Here is a 17,393-nt window from a genome sequence, read left to right as displayed (position 1 = left end):
TACCAGACAGTGATGGCTAAAGTTCACTAGGCTGTTACCAACTGGGATGTGTTTCAGTGAAGTAAGCCATCCTAATTATTTGAAGTGGAGGAGAACGAATGGTTTTGCCCTTCATGTAGCTTCAGCATAGGGTTTTGAGTGTTTCTACTGTGTATCTGTGGGTGTGTGTACTCACAAGAGGATCCAGTTTAGAACTTGAGATGTCCCACCGACACTAGAAACTTCACAGTGTAAATTGAGTTAGTTTCTTTTATCAAGTAGGTTAGCTATATTCTGCAATAATTATTTGTATTTTCCTATGGAAGAGTTAGTCTGGATTCAGATAGATGTGCAGATAATCAGGGTGTTAAACAGTTTTAGACTTGAGATTTGGTTTGTCCTTTTGGAAGGCATCTAACATCACAGTAGGGTGAATGCATGATCATTCATGGTTTATATTGTAGAGCTGATGCACTGTGAATTCACCTGTAGATTTCTGATGGTAACTTATTGATATAGAAGTAGCTTGAATTACAGTTACAGCATAAATTGATAATGGAACCAAACCCTGAATGTTCCAACCTAACAAGGAGTAAGTCTCCCATCCATTCCTCAATTCCAAATGCAAGCATGTTACCTGTTACAGGAGTGCTGGAGTCAGCTAGAAGGCACAAATCAGCCCTACCTGGTCTAGGTATTGTGCCAGTGAAAGCAGACAGCAATATATACTGACAGAGCTCCAAAACATTTGGAAAGATGTGGAGCAGAAGCTCCAAGACAGAGAGCTGGCATGCCAATGGAAGTGCAAGAAGCAGTTGAGCTAAGCTATGTTTGTGGTTTTCACAGGGGTGGTTGCTGTTTGGCTTTGCCACTTTTGTGTTGTCCACTGTCCTCTCCTGATGGTGAGAGCCCAGCAGTTGATCAGGCCCCTTTCCAGAGGCACTGGAGAGCAAGTATGCCTTATTCTTTGGTTCTAGCTCCTGTGAAGTGTAGCCAATGTGTATGTTTCTCATTCTGTCTTGCTGGCTGTGTCTGAAATGTGGTGTTTTCATGTTGGGTATGATAGTTCTGCAGGAATTTGTATTCACAACAAAGTTTAGCAAGACAGAATTGTGACTACTAGGCAGATCATTTAGAGCTTGGTTTGGTTTCTAGGAACAGAGGCTTACTAGTTATTTTTCACTGGTTTCTGTGCTATTATGTTGTTGTGATAATCTTGGCAGGAATCTGTCACTCTGTGTTGGTATAATTGAAACTTGTTTTCCCTGAGGAATCACTCTGCTGTTTGTTTTATTTGTTTACTGACATTGACAGAGATCCTAATGGCTTTTAAAACCCAATTTGTGCATCACTGAATATCCTCCAAAGAGGAAAATAAAATTAACTTTATCAGTGAAATAGGGTCCCCCATGCAATGCTTTGTCTGGGTCTTGGGCCCCACCTGAGCACCCAGATGTGGGTCTGGAAATGGTGTGGTGAGCTGCATCTTCTGATTATTTCTAATTCTGTCTTCAGGGCTTTTGTCATTAAGATACTTGAAAGGATAAATGACAATAAGTTATTTAGGACATCAGTGTAAGTTGGCCAACTTTGCCATATGAGAAATAAATTATCTTTTGCTTTTATTAAAAAGAAAGTTAAGATAACAAAACAATAACCATAGTAAAATTCCCCTTTTGGGGGGATATACATGATGGTATCGCTTATTATTGTAATAAATCAGGGTAATTAAGTGTTTAGATTTTTTTAAAAATGAATGATATCAAAGTATATTTGCATTTATTTTGTCTTAAGCCTTTGAAGAACGTAAGTGAGATTGTTTGGACTACTCATGTTGATAATGCCCTGCTGAATTGTGGTTATGGATAGATGTGTGGCTCATTGCATGCCATACTCCAGAGGAAAATGCAGACAAATAAATGAAGAGGCCCAGGACAGACATTCAGGAATGGGGGGGTTTCTTTCAAGACTAAAGAAGGCAGGATAATATTTTTAACACCCCAAAGCTGTGGGTTTGCACTGGATGAAGATTTAGGTATATTTTTATTTTATTGAAGTGACTTAGACCATCTCTAATTACCGTTTGACACGCTCCCTTGTCATTCAAGCACATAGGGATTGTCCAGGTTTCAGTGAACTCTGACTGTGAACGTTGTGAGGAGATAAGTTTGGAAAATACTGCTGATTTTAAAGGTTATCTGTCAGTTTGTATATATACAACTATGAGCTAAACCAATCTGACCTCAAACCATAATAACACTCTGCCTTTCTTACTGTGTATCTGCTTTGCAAATCTCCCTGACTTTGATAGCACTATAATAATAATAATAGATCTGCAATATTTATGTTGTCTCTTCTGAGGAAGTGTTCTAATGTGTCTTGGAAAGGTGGGTAATTAGTGTTATCTCCTTTTTTACAGAAGGTAAATTAGAGGTACAGAGAGAGAACCCTGACTCCCACCTCCTTGTTCTCATTGCTTGGCTTAGTAGTACATATCTTGACAATATGCACTTTGAGTCTGATTTGTATTTTTTTATTGCCTTGCAGTGCCTAGAACAAGGATTTTGGCTACTGGTGGCGCATCCCACAATAAAAAGATCTTACAGGTAAGTAGAAAATTAAATCCTTTGACCTGAACTTGCAGTTGCATCTTCATTTTTATTTTGCTGTACTGAATTCAGATCTCTGCAGCTGTACAGGCAGGTGTGGATGTATGATTGTGAATCTGCTCCAGGTCTTTGGGGCTTTTCTTCAGGTTTGGTGTGGAAATCTTTAGTCCAATGTTAATTTTATATTGAACTTAAAGGTTTTTTCACACTTGACTAGTTTTATGAGTGTGTATCTGAAGCACTGGTGTTTTCCAGGTCTCATCACATGTTTACATCCAATCAATCAGCAAAGAAATTGAGAAGTAACTTCATATAATACCTGAGTTTTTTGTAGTTTTTGTCATTCAGGTAAAAGTTGAAGCATGAATTACTTGAAACTGAATGGGGATTTTGCTGGTGTTGAACACTCAAAAACCCCAACCAAACAGAACCTCCCCATATAAACCCCAAACTCCTGCCCTTGTTGTTCTAATTATCTGTTACTTATTAGTATCATATCATATACTGGGAGGAGACTACAATTCTGTACAGTCTGTCCTCTCTCTTCCCACCTTCCTCTTCTGCTGCTGTTGCTGCATATGCAGCCTGGTTATGATCTTTCATCCATCTTCTTGAGAAGAGAGTACCATGTGCTCTCTGTTTCTGCCCACTGAGATTTGGCAAAGCCTTGCTTACAAAAGAGGCCTCTCACCTGGCTTTCTCTAGCACAGAGCCAGACATCTGGATTGGGATTCACGCTGCCCAAATCCAGCCATCTGTGATGTGATGTCTGTTTACGATCTGTCAACCCTCTAACAGTCAGGGGAGATGGCGTCAGTCAGAGTGCAAAGGAAACTGGATGGTGTTTTAACTTAACAAATGTAAATGTGTCTCTCTGGGTGAGCCAAAGAGCTTTCTGGACTCCACAGACTGCCCTGACAAGCTCCCCTTTCCCTGTAGGCTCTGACGCTGACCTGGAATTAGACATGTACACTGAAAGGCACCTGACTTAGTTTTGGGCCAAGTCTTGTTGCTGACGTTAGTCAAGATGGGGTGAATTGTTTTCTGGAGATGCCAGTCCCTTTCCTTCAGCTTGGGAGAGTAGAGGCCAGCCCCAACTGTGCAAGATACTCTTGGACAATTGCAGTCATAGGAAAGGAGGGTTCTCTGCCCCATAAAACCCTGAGCTGGAAAAAATGGGGGTGAAGAGCAAAAAGCAAAAAGTTGTTTCTCCTAGGGCATCTAAACCACTTGTTTGTAAAACCATTGGTTGTACAGCTGATTGGGGAACTGCAAATTTGGCATGTTTTGCCTGCAGATGTCACTTCTCTTCATCTGCTTTAGCTATTTTGCCTAGGAACTTGACGTTGGAAAATTAACTGATAGGTTAATTGCTTAAAACATTGGTCCTTACAGGAGTAATTCTGCTAAGAATACATCAGGAAGGAGATTCGATTCCTAGATGAGTTTGTTTTTAAAGCTATATTTCCAGTTTAGGTGCCAGGAGGATCTCCTTGCTGTGGAATGAAGGCAAAGAACTGAATATTCTTGTAGCATGCCATTCAGCAACATACACAGCTGGAAAGTCGGGGGCATTGGAGTGGTGACTGGGGTCCTTGCTTTTCACGTGTAACATTTCAGCTGGTTTTAAAACTCATTAGAAGTGTCTTAAAATAATATGATCAATACAGTGTCATTCACTTAATTCAATCACTGGTTAATTGGATCTTTCTTTTTAATTTGATCAAAACCTCAGAAACCATATCAGTGGCATGAGGAATAACAGCTTTCACCCTTATCATGGTCAATTTTGGATAATTTGTTCCAGGGCTACAAAAGACTATCATTTAATTAATCAGCGTTCAGTGACTCCTATATTTTACACTGCAAAGGAGGTAACTTAGGAAAATCTGTTAAAAAAATTTAGTAGGACAGCTTTCTCCACGGTTCTGGGAAGCTTTTTATAACATACATGGTGCTGATTAATGACCACATGAAACACAGTGAAATATATTTAACAGTAAAACCTCTAACAGTTTCTTTTAAAATTATTCATGAGAGATACCACAGTTTCAAATGACTTACCCAATATATGAACCTTGAGTAATTTTAATTTTAGGATCATGTGGCACAAAAATTAGTTATTTGTAGTATTACAGCACTTATTAGCATTCAGTATTGAGTAGACCTGCATTGTATAAGGCTCTGCAGAGATTTGTAGTATTACAGCACTTATTAGCATCCAGTATTGAGTAGACCTGTATTGTATAAGGCTCTGCAGAGTTGCAAACAAAAAACCCAAGCAAGTTGTTGTCCAAAGGATTGTATAATTCAAGTGTAAGACAAGAAATACCTATTAAGAGATGAGATGAAGAATGGGGAATGTGCTGAAACAAGATGTAGTATTGGCTGGCAGGATGGGCAGTGGAATCGGTGCTTTGTAATTTCCAGAGGGCTTTTTAATAGATTCCATGATTAATTTTTCATTTGTCCTCTAGCATTGACACTCATGTGTTGCTCAATCCTTGCTTGCAAGTGAAGTTAGGCAATACTGACTTGGCTGTCTTAGCAGAAGAGAGCTTTTCAAGTATATAAGCTTAGGCTTTCATTGGATTCTAGTTAGCAACCAGCCACTTTTGTTTAAAATTATGAAAATCTGTGATTTTCAAAGGTTTTGGTTTGCAGAATTTCCACAAACTTTCAGAAAAAAAAGAAGAAAAATCCTTTAGAAATTTAACATACGTTCACTATGTTTTTCTATAGTGATATGAATTGAATTTCTTAGTCATCTTTTACGAAGCCCTGGGGCCTATCATCAGTAGGGTTGTAAATTCCTGGATCAGGGTTGCACATCACTAATCCAAGAAGTCTGGATTCCTGGACAATCTGGCCTTATTTTAGACTCAATTGCATGGATGTAATTCGGATGAAACACTTTTCCCTTGGGCAAAAGTAATAAAACCAGCACAAGTTAAATCTGAATTGTTACCTGCTTCTTGTATTGCTCAGCCTGAAGGGCACCTGCAGTCCTAGAAGTGATTGAAACCAAAATGGAAAGCATTTGTTGACAATGATGTCTTTGGAAAAGAGTTACTTAACCTCCCATGTCCCTATCCAAGTATGTCTTAATTTCCCCCCCTTCTGTATTATTTTTGTAAACCGATGCTGTGAGAAGTGCACACATACTGAGTGAGTGGAGATGCCTGGTGTTGGTTTCAATGCAGAATGATGTGTGGTTGACTAACTTTAGTATCTGTTGGATAACATAACAAATTCTTTGCTTGTAAAATTTTATTTGTCTTGCTCAGGCCAAGCAGAGAAGTGTCTCAATATATCTTCATAGCTAAGCTTCCCTCAAATACAGGAAAATTGCTGGTAAACATAGAGACTGTGTAACCAGCTCCTGTGTCATTCTTCCTGCTAATCCTAATATGATGGGAATGGTGGAGATGAAGAAGACAGGCCTAGCATGCCTTCATATTGCTGGATCTTTATTTTTATCCAAGCTGAGAGCTGAGGAGTCATGACTAGTTCTTCTCTCCTTCCTTCCCACTTGAATCAGCCATAAATGTGGTGGAAGAAAACAAGCTGCAGTTGTGGGTTCCTGAGAACATCTCCTTATCCTGAAGTGAATCTTTAGCACAGGCTGCTCGTGTGGGATTTTGAAGGAGATGAAGCTTGAGCCCAGGCTCCTCTGAACTTGTAATCAAGTGCTTGGGAGAGAAATGGGACTTAATTTCCTGGCTGCAGTTACCTCTCTAGCTCAAATTTACCAACACCTTGTTGTGTGACAAGTTCAGGACACATTGCTGCCCATGGTGCTTCTTTCTGTGGACACCTTGTTGTGTGACAAGTTCAGGACTCATTGCTGCCTGTGGTGCTTCTTTCTGTGAGTTCCTAAGTGCTTGGCTGGGGCATATGATAGTTGCTTGTTTTCCTCAGCAGTCATAGGGGATTGCTTATCCCTTGTCTTTCATGGACTTGTGTAACTGATGCTTTGCTACTTCTCAGGTCCTGTCTGATGTGTTCAACGCGCCGGTGTACACCATCGATACCGCCAACTCTGCTTGTTTAGGAAGTGCTTACAGAGCAATTCATGGTAAGGCTGCAAGGAGATGCTTGAGAGTGGTCTGGGCATTTAATTTCAGTTGGTTAATACTTAGGATTAACACTACGGAAAATGAGGGGAGAGTAAAGCTGTGTGCATCTGACTGGAAGGTCACTCAGGTCAAAGAGGGTTATTTGCTCTTAGTACACTTGGATTAGGCCCAAGAATAACATTTACATTATAATTCCAAGTCAGGTGGCTGCTTCTCAACCAAGGGATAGGGCCTGGAAAGTATAACATTTACATTATAATTCCAAGTCAGATGGACCTGGAAAGTGTTGATACTGTCCAAGGAAGGTCTAGGACCTTAATGTGTTGAGTTAGGACCTCCATGGAAGAATGCAGCCAACTGAAGGTGCTGGTGTAGCCTGCTGCCCCAGTTTGTGGACTGGATTGTAAACTGCATTGCTGAAATGGTCAAACCAAACAAAAGGTTGATCCTAGCAAAGCAGATCAGTGAGGGCAGGGACAACAGGACCAGTAATACTGATGGCTAAGGAAATGTTATTAAACCTATATTTATCTTCCAGCTTTTAAACATCAAGTTGAAGGATATATATAAGGTGTCCTGGGCTCCATGCACTTTCTCTTGTAAAAGCATAAATCTTGGGATACGGCTAGGCTGACCAGTCATTTTGTTTGCTGTACTACATCACTCACTGTAATGCAACAGCCCAAGCCCCAGATTTAAAGTGTTAATTAACTTATATCTATTAATGCATGGAGGTGTGTGTCAAGGGTTGGCCATCAGCTATTTAAGACCTAAATCCCAGGCATGAAATTTTATTCATGTATTTTAAAACAGTTTGTAGTATCTTGCAGCTAAACAAATCAAGGAATGTATATCAAATTCTGAAGCCCTTACTTAGACCAACTTTTGTTAGCCTCAGTTTTTCTGATTAGAAGCTTTAGGATTTGAACCTTAAGATGTGGACAACTTCAGTACAAGTTCATGTGAGATCATGGAATTGCAACAAGTGTGGAAAGGATAACATCAGCCATCAGAAGAAATCAGCCAAGTTTTAATTTTAGAAGCAAATTCTGCTGTCACATTATAGGATTTGACGTCTACACACTCTCTTGCATTTGAAAACAGCACAGAAAATTGCCCAGCCAAAACCTGAGTCTGTGTGTTTGATGCACACAGCATGCTCTTCTTTGTACTTCAGAAAAGGCACAAGGGTTCCATCAGGCAAAGTGCACTTTTCAGGACAGTGGAAACAGCACTGTTGGATTAGCTATATGTTTGAAGCCGCAATGGAACCATTTTTCCACCTTGGAGAAAAAGTTTCCAGACTGGTTTTCTCCATACTCAAACTTTGCCTACTGCTTCAGAAGCCAGCAGAAGCTTCCCAGCACCTAATGCTGCAGGCAAATTCCTTGTCTGGGAATGCATGTGAAACGTGGAGCCATCATTAAAGTTTGTGCAGATATTTTGTATGTAGGGGAGATGTGTATTCCCTCTGCCAGTTTGGCATATGAAATGTGGAGGCTTGGCTGACAGACCGTTTGAGTGAAGATTTCAGATGCCATGCTGATGGAGGGACTCCTCAGCTCAGGTCCTCTGCCAGCCAAGCCCCAGGGGCTTGCTGTGTGTGCTTCTGAATGGCACTTTTGATTGATGCTTTCGGCTGACTCACTGTTGGCCAGCCAAAGGAACTGAGGAAAAGTGAAGGCTTGCTAATATAAACTAAATACTGATGGCAAGGGCTCTCTAATATTGCTACAGTGTACATCTGCAAGTGGGGTGTTCCACAGTTAGCCTGGGGTACTTAGCAGGTGTACAAAGAGCTCCTGAAATGCTGTGATTCACTCACAAAGCAAAATGCTGTAGTAGCAGAACTCCTCTATTATTCTGCTTCTGTATATATAAATATATTTAACCATTTGTAGCATATTTTCTTGAAAGTGTTTTCACTTTTCTTTCATGTTTAGTCACATTTTGTCCTTGAATCCCTTGCTTCCACATATTTTCACTGCTGTTTACTGTATTGTTGTAACCATAAATAATTACTGATATTGTTGAGTAGCATTTTTGCTGCTTAGCTATTCCCCAGAGTTTGAATTGAGTGATTGGCAAAAACTCAATCACAGAGTCCCCACTTCCCAGGCTAGCACATAGGAATGTAAGATCCTCTGCCATTTATCCTTCACTCCTGAATGCTGACCTGACCAGAGAAGATCAATATAATGTATTAATTTGCCGGGGAGTCAAGGCACATCCCTCATTGTGTTTTTTTGCATTGATCAGGATTGTGGTTCTTATTGCAGGACTTGTAGCTGAGAGGAATGTGTCTTTGGCTGATGTTGTGAAATTAGCACCAGAGCCTAGATTGGCTGTTACACCCACTGCTGGGGCTGAGGAGGTGAGCAAGTTTGGGAATACCATTTTTCTTTTCATTTCCTGTCTGCTTCAAAATGTAGTAGTTTCTTGTAGTAAAGTAGATTAATTTAAGAAACACTTGGTTACACAATTCTTATTTCTTATTGTAAAGACAGAGTTGGTTTTGGGAGATCTTTGTAATGATGCAACAGTCTGATCACTCCATCCATGTCTGTGAGATTGGATTTTTCCTAACAGGGTGTGGTCAGAGAGCTAAATCTGTTCCTGAAGGGACAGAAAAAGTTATATAATAGGTTGAATTTGGATACAGGCCAGTCAGGTTATAGCTGATAATCTTGACAAAACAGTCTTGTTTGCAGAAGGCAGCATGGAAAAAAGGGTGGGGATGGTGTTTTCTGGCCTCTTGGAAAACATCCCTAAAAATCCTTCCTGTCTGATTGTAAACAGTGGTCAGCAATTGTATATCTTCACTTGTAGCTCCCACTTGGAAAACATGCCAGCTGGGAGGATTCAGTAGGTCTTTGGTACTGTGCCCATCCTGTGAATTTCAGCACGTCTGAAGGTGAAGCTTGTGCTTTATGGCTCATGTTGATAAAAACATAAAGATAGTTGTTGCTAACTATGTGATTCCAACCCTTGTAAAACCAAGGAAGGAATCATTGTCTCAGGTTCTCTAGTGCAGCCCTGCACCTCTCACTATCAGGTGCCAAAGGCTTTAGTTTACAACAGCTTCTGGAATGAAATGTGCAGTAATAAATAAACAATGCAATATAGCAATATTCCTAGAGAACAGAAGTTTAAATAACAAAGGTGAATCTAACTGTCTTCAGCTGTGCAAACCCCTTTTTTGCATCAACACGCTCTACCATTTATGAGATTTGGATGTGCCCTAACTACAGGCAACAAGGTTTTAAAGCTTTTATTTAAACTGGGAAATTAATGATCTGCCAAAACTACTAACTCCTAGCTACATGTGTAGTGGAGCACCAGATATCATCATGAGTAATAATAGAAATGATCATGCTGCATTGTGCCTGCCAGCGTATTATTTAATTATTAACTGAGATGGAGGAGCTCAGTAATCGAATAGAAGTCCCCTTCAGAAATATTAAGACATTGAATAATTTAAACTTGATTGATCTGATCTCATTTACTCAACCTTCCCCCCTCATTTTAAAAGATAAAATAATTAACAGCAATGGCCTGTGCCGTGTGTGATGCAGCTGAAGCTCTCTGCAGGGAACACACTTCAGAGGCACATCCCTGGTGTCTGATTCAACTTCACATTGCTGCCCTGCTCACCCCCAAAATGCTTTCTGCTGAAAAGCTGCCAGGCTGGCTTGGGTGGAGGTGGGGAGTGCTCAGAGACCTTCTTCTGACCCCCTGGTGCTGCTTCAGCTGCAAAACTCAAGGGCAGGGAATACAGCTGTCACTCACAGGGGCCTTGCAAGCACCTTGTACCCCTGCAGGGGCCAAACAAACCTGACTGGAAAGATCACTGGGGAATTCACCTACCTCCTTCTATTTCACTCTCTGCATAAAATAGCCTGGAAGCGAAAAGAGTTAATTATCTCACTCTCAATACTTTTCTTCTCCTTTTCCACATGGTTAGACCTGGTTCTCATAGCACATCTTTTTATTGGTTTTAAATGATGTACAGCAGTGAATTATTGCCCCAGTAGATAGGAATGAATGATAGGGAAGGTAGTGGCCAAACAGCATGTGAAGGAATAACCATTCCTGTTCTTTAGCTTAGCTTTCCAGCTTCATTTCATTAAAAGCAGCTTCTTGCAATTACACATTCCACACCATTTATCTTTTCTTCCTGTCTTATAATTTTGCAGTTGATAGTGGATTCCCTGGCTAGTTTCATGGCTGTGAAACTGCAGAAAGCCAGAGGGCCTGTCAGTAATACAGTGTGTTAGCATGAACAGTGCAGTAAAAATTCATAATGCAATGAGTCAGTTTGATTCTGTTTTTTTACAGAGCTGCATCTCCCTGTCCATCCAATTTCATTCTGTTGAGGTTAGAGCCTTTCACTTAAATGATGGTTCTTTTTATAAACTTCAAAGTCATCCCGAGGTTAAGTTCTGTCTTGCTGAGGAGCTCTTCTGAAAGAGTCTGGCTCACCAATGTGAAATTCCCCGGACCACTTCTTTACATTTTTTGGACGGCTACAGCTAGATCTTGGCAGGGTGGAGAAAAAACAGGTCATAACACAGCAATCTGCTCTGGTTTCATCCTTTCTTCCTGGTATAGGTTGGAGACAACATGTGTTAGATCATTGCAGAGAGGAAAACCTCCTATAGACAGAGGTCAAATGGGACAGTTTGATGTAGCTGCTTCTTCATTGCCAAGGCTTATGCACGCAGTAGGGGTTTCCAGGAACCAAAAATGCAAAAAGTGTTTCTTTGACTGCTGAGGGATCATTTGTGATAATGAATGTGATTTCAAAAAGTAAGGGCAGGGCACACAAAGCAGCTCTTCTGGTTCAATTAAACTGATGGGCAGGTAAAATAGAATAAAGTCACAAGATGGGGAACAGAGAGCTTGTGATGAGTGATGAATTAGTAGTTAGTTCCAACTTGTCTGGCAAAAATGTGGCTTTATCCTGTTCCAGACCATCCTGCCTTGAAGAGACCATTTCAAAGAGGATAAATCCCTCTCTGTGGCTGTGACCCTAAGTCTCTTAGTTGAACCTGATTTCCCAGTATTTTTGTAGGCTGTGGGTGCTCATTTGAGCTTGTTTCTAATTCTGTCCATACCCAAATGGGTCATAAGGTGTTCTGGTGGTAGCCACTGTGGTGATAGTCCTTGGCCACTTACTCAGCCAGGCTAGCTCAAGTCAATCATCTGTTGGTTAGCCTGATGAATCCTTCTTCCCTATTTTCAGAATAGCAAAAATGAAAGAGTCATCTCAGCTCTTTGGGGCCTCCTCTCTCCCCCAAGGAGAAAGATTAATCAGAACCACAAAGCATGACAAAAATAACCAGAAGATTCTAGACCAATAAATATATGTTAATAGTGAGAAAGAATCTATTATTCCAGCATTAGAATTCAGCTCTATTTTAATAATCTCTTAAAACAGAGATGGTTGGCTAGTTGGTTAATTAAGCAAAAAAAAAAATAAAAAAGAGAGAGAACAAGATTATGTGGGATTTGGTCACTTGTGTTTTTACAAGCTGTGTGCCTATGATGTAGTGTCAGATTGGTTGTGATATTGTCCTGTGGGGTTTTGCAGGGAGAAGGCACAGCACAGCTCACTGCCTCTGGATGTGTGATTTTTGATAGCATTATTGACTCTGCTGAGATGTATTCATCCTGCAAAACTTCAAGAAGGGAAAATGTAAACCTAACAGATTTTCTTGACTTTGGTGAATTGTCCTGTAAATAGGTGGATTTATAGTAGTGACCCTATTACCCAGGAAGGTTATAATGACCTATTTATTGATTTAAAATAAATATATTTTGTTGAGTTAGATTTTGGAGGGGGGAGATTGTTTTCTAGAATTGGTTTAGGTTGGTAATTTTGTGCAAAGTAGGTAATAATAATACAACCACAAAAATATAATCAGTATTGATGGGAGTTTGATTAAGGTGATTTATGTAGCCAGTAATTTTTTTAACCTATTAAACTGATTAAGATAGGTTTGCAGAATGGATAACTGAAGTAAAATGAAGTAACTCTTTGAGATGTGGTTCCTTGGAGAAGTCTTCAGAATATTTTAGAACACTGTTGTATTCTTTCTGCTTCCTGAGTATTCTTTCTGTGTTAAGAAAAGTGAACAACTGCTATGATTTGAAAAATAAAACTACTCTTTTCTTCTTAAGGAAATCTCTGAGAAACTTGAGTTTAGTTTAAAAAAAAAGGAACCTATCAAAACTAACAAGTGTTTGTGAGAGACTGATTAATTTTAATCTATTCAGGGTAGATTAAATGTACTTGGGTAGATTAAAATTAGATAATCATCAGCATCATCTTTGTAATTTGTGAGTTTTGAATTGCTCCAATGATTGGCTAACGGAGCGTTGCAGGAGATAGAAGGATCCATGTGGATTGTCACTGGTAGTAATAATTTGTAGCTGGTTTTGCTTTTAGAGGATGGCAGGGATAACATAAACAGTAAAAGCCCTATTGAGTACATAGGGTGATACTGTGGTGACATATGGTACGAGGGTGATACATTTGATTTGGACTAGAGAACAAGGGAACATTTGTATGAATGCATTTTTCAGAGAGAGTGGGTTAAGATATTCTCTGCTATAATGTGCTATTTGTCATTAGCATTTTCTTTAGTTAGTTGTGGGACTGTCAGTGTGTGACCAAATTGTCCCAGGAGAGAAGTTCAGGGTTTGTAAATGAAGCAATCAGAGTACTGCTGATGTTGTTGGGTATGCTATAGAGATAAGCTGGAGAAAGGGCCTTAATATAGCAAGGACAATTAAATTATGGACAATAATAAGGTTCATGTTGTGATACATGTAATTACTTTTGTTAAATATCAAGGTTTGATAGATTAGATTTGAGGCCATGTCAGAGAGGGAATTTATGTTCTTAGGTTTTTATGCATCATTGAGAGTCCTTTATTCCCTTTGGACCTCAATGATAAAAATACATCTATATCATTGCTTCAGGAAAAAGGCTTCTGGAACTGCATAGGAGGAGTTGCCCAAGGTTCTGTGGAGACACTTCAGTCGTGACAGATGTGGTGAAGCATCTTTCACAACTCTGAACAGGCAGAGACACAGTGCACACAGACTGTGCACTCAGGCCATGTTCTCAGTCAGTGCCATTTGGCTTTTCTTCTCTGTGCTTCATGGGAGCAGCACTGCTTTGGCCCTAAACTTCAGCTGGTGTCAAGCTGGCCTGTAAAATACTGCTCGTGAAAAGCTTTGTAGTACTGCTGCACTTATCAGCCATGATAAGTATTATGGCCAAATTCCCTGAGGAGGAGGAATTTAAGACTTTGCTTATCCATCTGAGCTGAGCTCTGCTGCTTTTTACCCCAATAAACAGGAATAGAGTGCAAGAAATATTCTCAATTTTTTGTTTGCATTTTTTTAGGTGGTCCATAATGCAGCATTCATTTACACTAATGGCTGAGAAGCTTATTGCAAATGCCTGAATTTTCTCAATTAGCAAGCTAAGTGCTTAAGTCCAATAAACAGGCAAAGAAACTGTATTAGTAAATGTGGTTGTTCATTTATTTTGACACATTTTAATTTAGAGTGATGTATTAACAACAATATTTCCCAGCCTTCTGGTAAATGTCTTGTGTGTATTTTGTAAAAATACTGATGGGTAAGTAATATGGAGAATGCTTTCTCAGTGCCTGAGCTCACTTACCAATGCAGCTCTGTTGTGCTGAACCTTTGCAAAGAAACGCTTAGGGTTTATCAAATTTACAGAATAGCAAAGTAAGAAATAGCCAGTCATTATTATAGATGCTTCAGTGAATAGAGGAGCTGGTTTTGTTTGACATACTGATACTCCCAGTATAGCCATAGTTGCCTGCTCAATGTTTTGTTTACTCTGATGTGCATATTTGGCAGAAATGGGAGCAATAATATTCTTTGGGAACATGAAAAGAATATATATCTATGAAATTCTCTGAGCCCCCAAGGCCCTCATGTAGTTAGTTAAATATACCATGCTGAGTAATGTGACATTTCATAATAGTGGTGCATTTTATTTTCTAACCCCATAAATCTGCATAAATCTCCATGGATCTCAATATCACTGTTCTGTGGAGAAGAGGAGTTGGGGCACATACATGTTAAATGACTTGCCCAGGGTCTCTGAACGAGTCTGTTGCAGAGGCAGGAGTGAGTGGGTCTCTCTGAATCAGTGAAAGGCACTGTAAGACTCAGTCACTCTGAGATGGGTTTAAAAACTGTCCTGATGATACCTTGGCTAACAGACATAGTCTCTTTCCACTTGCTGTAGATGCTCCTTCTCTTTTTCCCCTTCATATATTTAATCTGTTGTGGAAATGTATTTTAACTTCTATAACATCTGGTTTGTAAAAAGGAGGAGTTGATCAAAACAGGCTCCTTCTGCAGAATGTGTCCATTAAGTCACTTCCACCTGTCATTGTTGAAGGTGGAAATGGGAATGAAGAGAGAAATCCAGGCTTGACTGGTAAGACTGAAATGGTCATTCAGGAAGAGGCAAACACAGAAGCAGATATTTTGCCATCAATTAAAAGACAAAAAACCACTCCTTTTTTGATTTCCTAGATGAGAAAACTGTGTGATGGGGATTTGTTCATCTGGTAAAGTGTGACTGTTACAGACACTGAGGCTACTGCAGCACTGGACATAGATAAGAACAATCCTGTTTTTTCCTACATCCTCATGGTTTCTGCCTGAAACATTTTTCCTCCTGAATTTTTCATGCATGTACATACACAGTTGTTGACTGTGGATCTTATCCAGAAAAGGATAAAATGCATTTAAATGCTAGATCTCACTTACTGATGAGGACAGTAATTCAGTTGACTGGGTATGATTCATTACGGCTCTATAACCCCTCTGATCCTGGAGCCAGGACTGAGGCTGCTCTGAATATGAGTAACATCAGTGCAGAGGGCTTGGAGACTAGACTGTCAGCCCCTAGGATTCATTGTGGCAGGGATGTGAGCTTATGGCATCCTCCTAAGGGCAGCTCAAGCCTGTATCAGACCCTACACTGGCTCCTGGCAGTCTCTTGTTTCTGCTTGTGCCAGCAAATGAGCAAAGCTGTCCTGGTATGGCTTGTCAAACTACTGATTTTATTAGGTGCACAGTTAAAACTAGAGAGAGGAGATAATGAAGAAGGTGTGTCTCCAGGATCTAGATGAAGTACAGTTTTTGGTTGGAGCCAGCAGTAGAGATTTGTTCAGGGTTTCTGCTATGTCATGGATCTCATCCATACGCAAAAGCATAGGGTGTGTTTTAATCTGGAGTTTTGAGTACTTTTGAGCCTTGATTCTTCTTTTTATGGATCGAAAAAAATCCTGGAGAATTGTAGTTAAGGAAATAAAAAAGAAGCTAATCAGATAGTTAGTGGATTGAAGTTGGATCTCCATTTGTCCCCCCGGGCCTGGGGGCTCAGGGAGTGAGGAACCTGGCCAGGAGCAGATCATGGATGGGAAAAGTTATGTCTGTGAAAAAATGGGAAGGAGAGAAAAAGCTTGACAGATACAGGAGTATGAGAGGGGTGGGAGGAGGAGTGTGCAGTGTATTTTAGAAGACCTTGGTCAGTATATTGGCCAAGGAGGACCTGTCTCAGGGTGGAGTTTGCCTGTGCTGGAGGGTGGCAGTGTGCTGATGTGCGAGGCAGAGGAGGAGGGGACAGAGGTAGTGATCCATTCTGGGGTAGTGGAGGGAGGCAAGGACAGGAGTTCTGCCTGGGTGATTAGGACAGCTATTACTGAGGGGGCATGTCACACTAGGAGAGGTGACTTTAGCTGAGCTGCTTCCTCTGGAAGTAATGACTTCTGCTTATAGCAAGAACACAGTCACAATAAGAGCAACCTGTGCATGTCATAAAATTAAGCTGTAAAGGTAATGGTAGAAGACTGTGACATTTGAAGAAGGAAAACTCTGCAGCATTTTCTTGAGCAAATTAGGGAAAAAATCCCCCAAACCTTATAGTACCTGTGGAGATGCTGCTTTTTCAGGTCTGAAGATGTTTTTTCACTGCAGTGTGATTTAAAAATCTATTTTTTCAGCCAAGACATATTTATTTCTCTTTCCTTTTTAGCTCTATCGTCCACTTCTGAGAAGATATGCTGAGCTTGAACAGAAGGTTATCTGCAACTCAGCCTCTTCTTGTCTTGCAAAATAGAAGCAAACAAAATTTATATGTCGTCTGACTGGACTCCCAAGGAGAAGATCAGAACAGATTTGCTTAGAATTTACTGGAGTTCTTTAAATCATTTTTGTTCCTCTTTGTAGACACATAATTTTTAAATGTCTGTGTTTGAGTGTGTTGGTGGGAAAAATTAAATTGTGATTGAAAACCTGATTAAAAAAAGCATCATATTGGTCTGTGTGTTTGTGGTTTCAATTTTTCTTAGGTACTTTTCAGATTGTGCTTGCTGTTTTGGAAAAGCTGGATGACAAAGTCAAGTCCTTTGTATATATGAGTCACTCTACCCATCTCTTGTCAGCTTTGATTCCATGTGTTTGGCATGCCAGCCTCTGCATACCTGTCTAGCACAGTATCTTAATCCCACAATTTCTCCTGCTTAAGTCTTTTGAAACTATCTTTCCGTTTGTCTGTAACTTGTCTATGTTTATATCTTTGCCTACATGAAACCAACAGAAAGCATAAGCACACTGACTTAATCCCATCTTTTTTTAATATGTGGAGAAGGCTGATTAAAGT

The 17,393-nt window shown here is 40.1% G+C and overlaps 1 protein-coding gene across 1 annotated transcript in view; it reads left to right on the top strand.

Annotated features, from left to right (window-relative positions):
• XYLB (xylulokinase homolog (H. influenzae)) overlaps positions 1–17,045 on the top strand; it is a gene marked incomplete at its 5' end in the record, with an annotated part of 85,152 nt that extends 68,107 nt beyond the window's left edge. Inside the window, 4 exons of the mRNA XM_009079195.1 lie at positions 2,527–2,585; positions 6,579–6,666; positions 8,947–9,041; positions 16,767–17,045. Coding sequence (XP_009077443.1) covers positions 2,527–2,585; positions 6,579–6,666; positions 8,947–9,041; positions 16,767–16,850 — 326 coding nt within the window. The remainder of the gene's footprint in view (positions 1–2,526; positions 2,586–6,578; positions 6,667–8,946; positions 9,042–16,766) is intronic.
• Positions 17,046–17,393: the final 348 nt, after the last annotated feature.

This window comes from Acanthisitta chloris, unplaced genomic scaffold, assembly GCF_000695815.1.
Source record: "Acanthisitta chloris isolate BGI_N310 unplaced genomic scaffold, ASM69581v1 scaffold3587, whole genome shotgun sequence".
Taxonomy (NCBI): domain Eukaryota; kingdom Metazoa; phylum Chordata; class Aves; order Passeriformes; family Acanthisittidae; genus Acanthisitta; species Acanthisitta chloris.
Note: the sequence above shows the minus strand (reverse complement) of the source record. Positions and strands in the feature narration are given on the sequence as shown.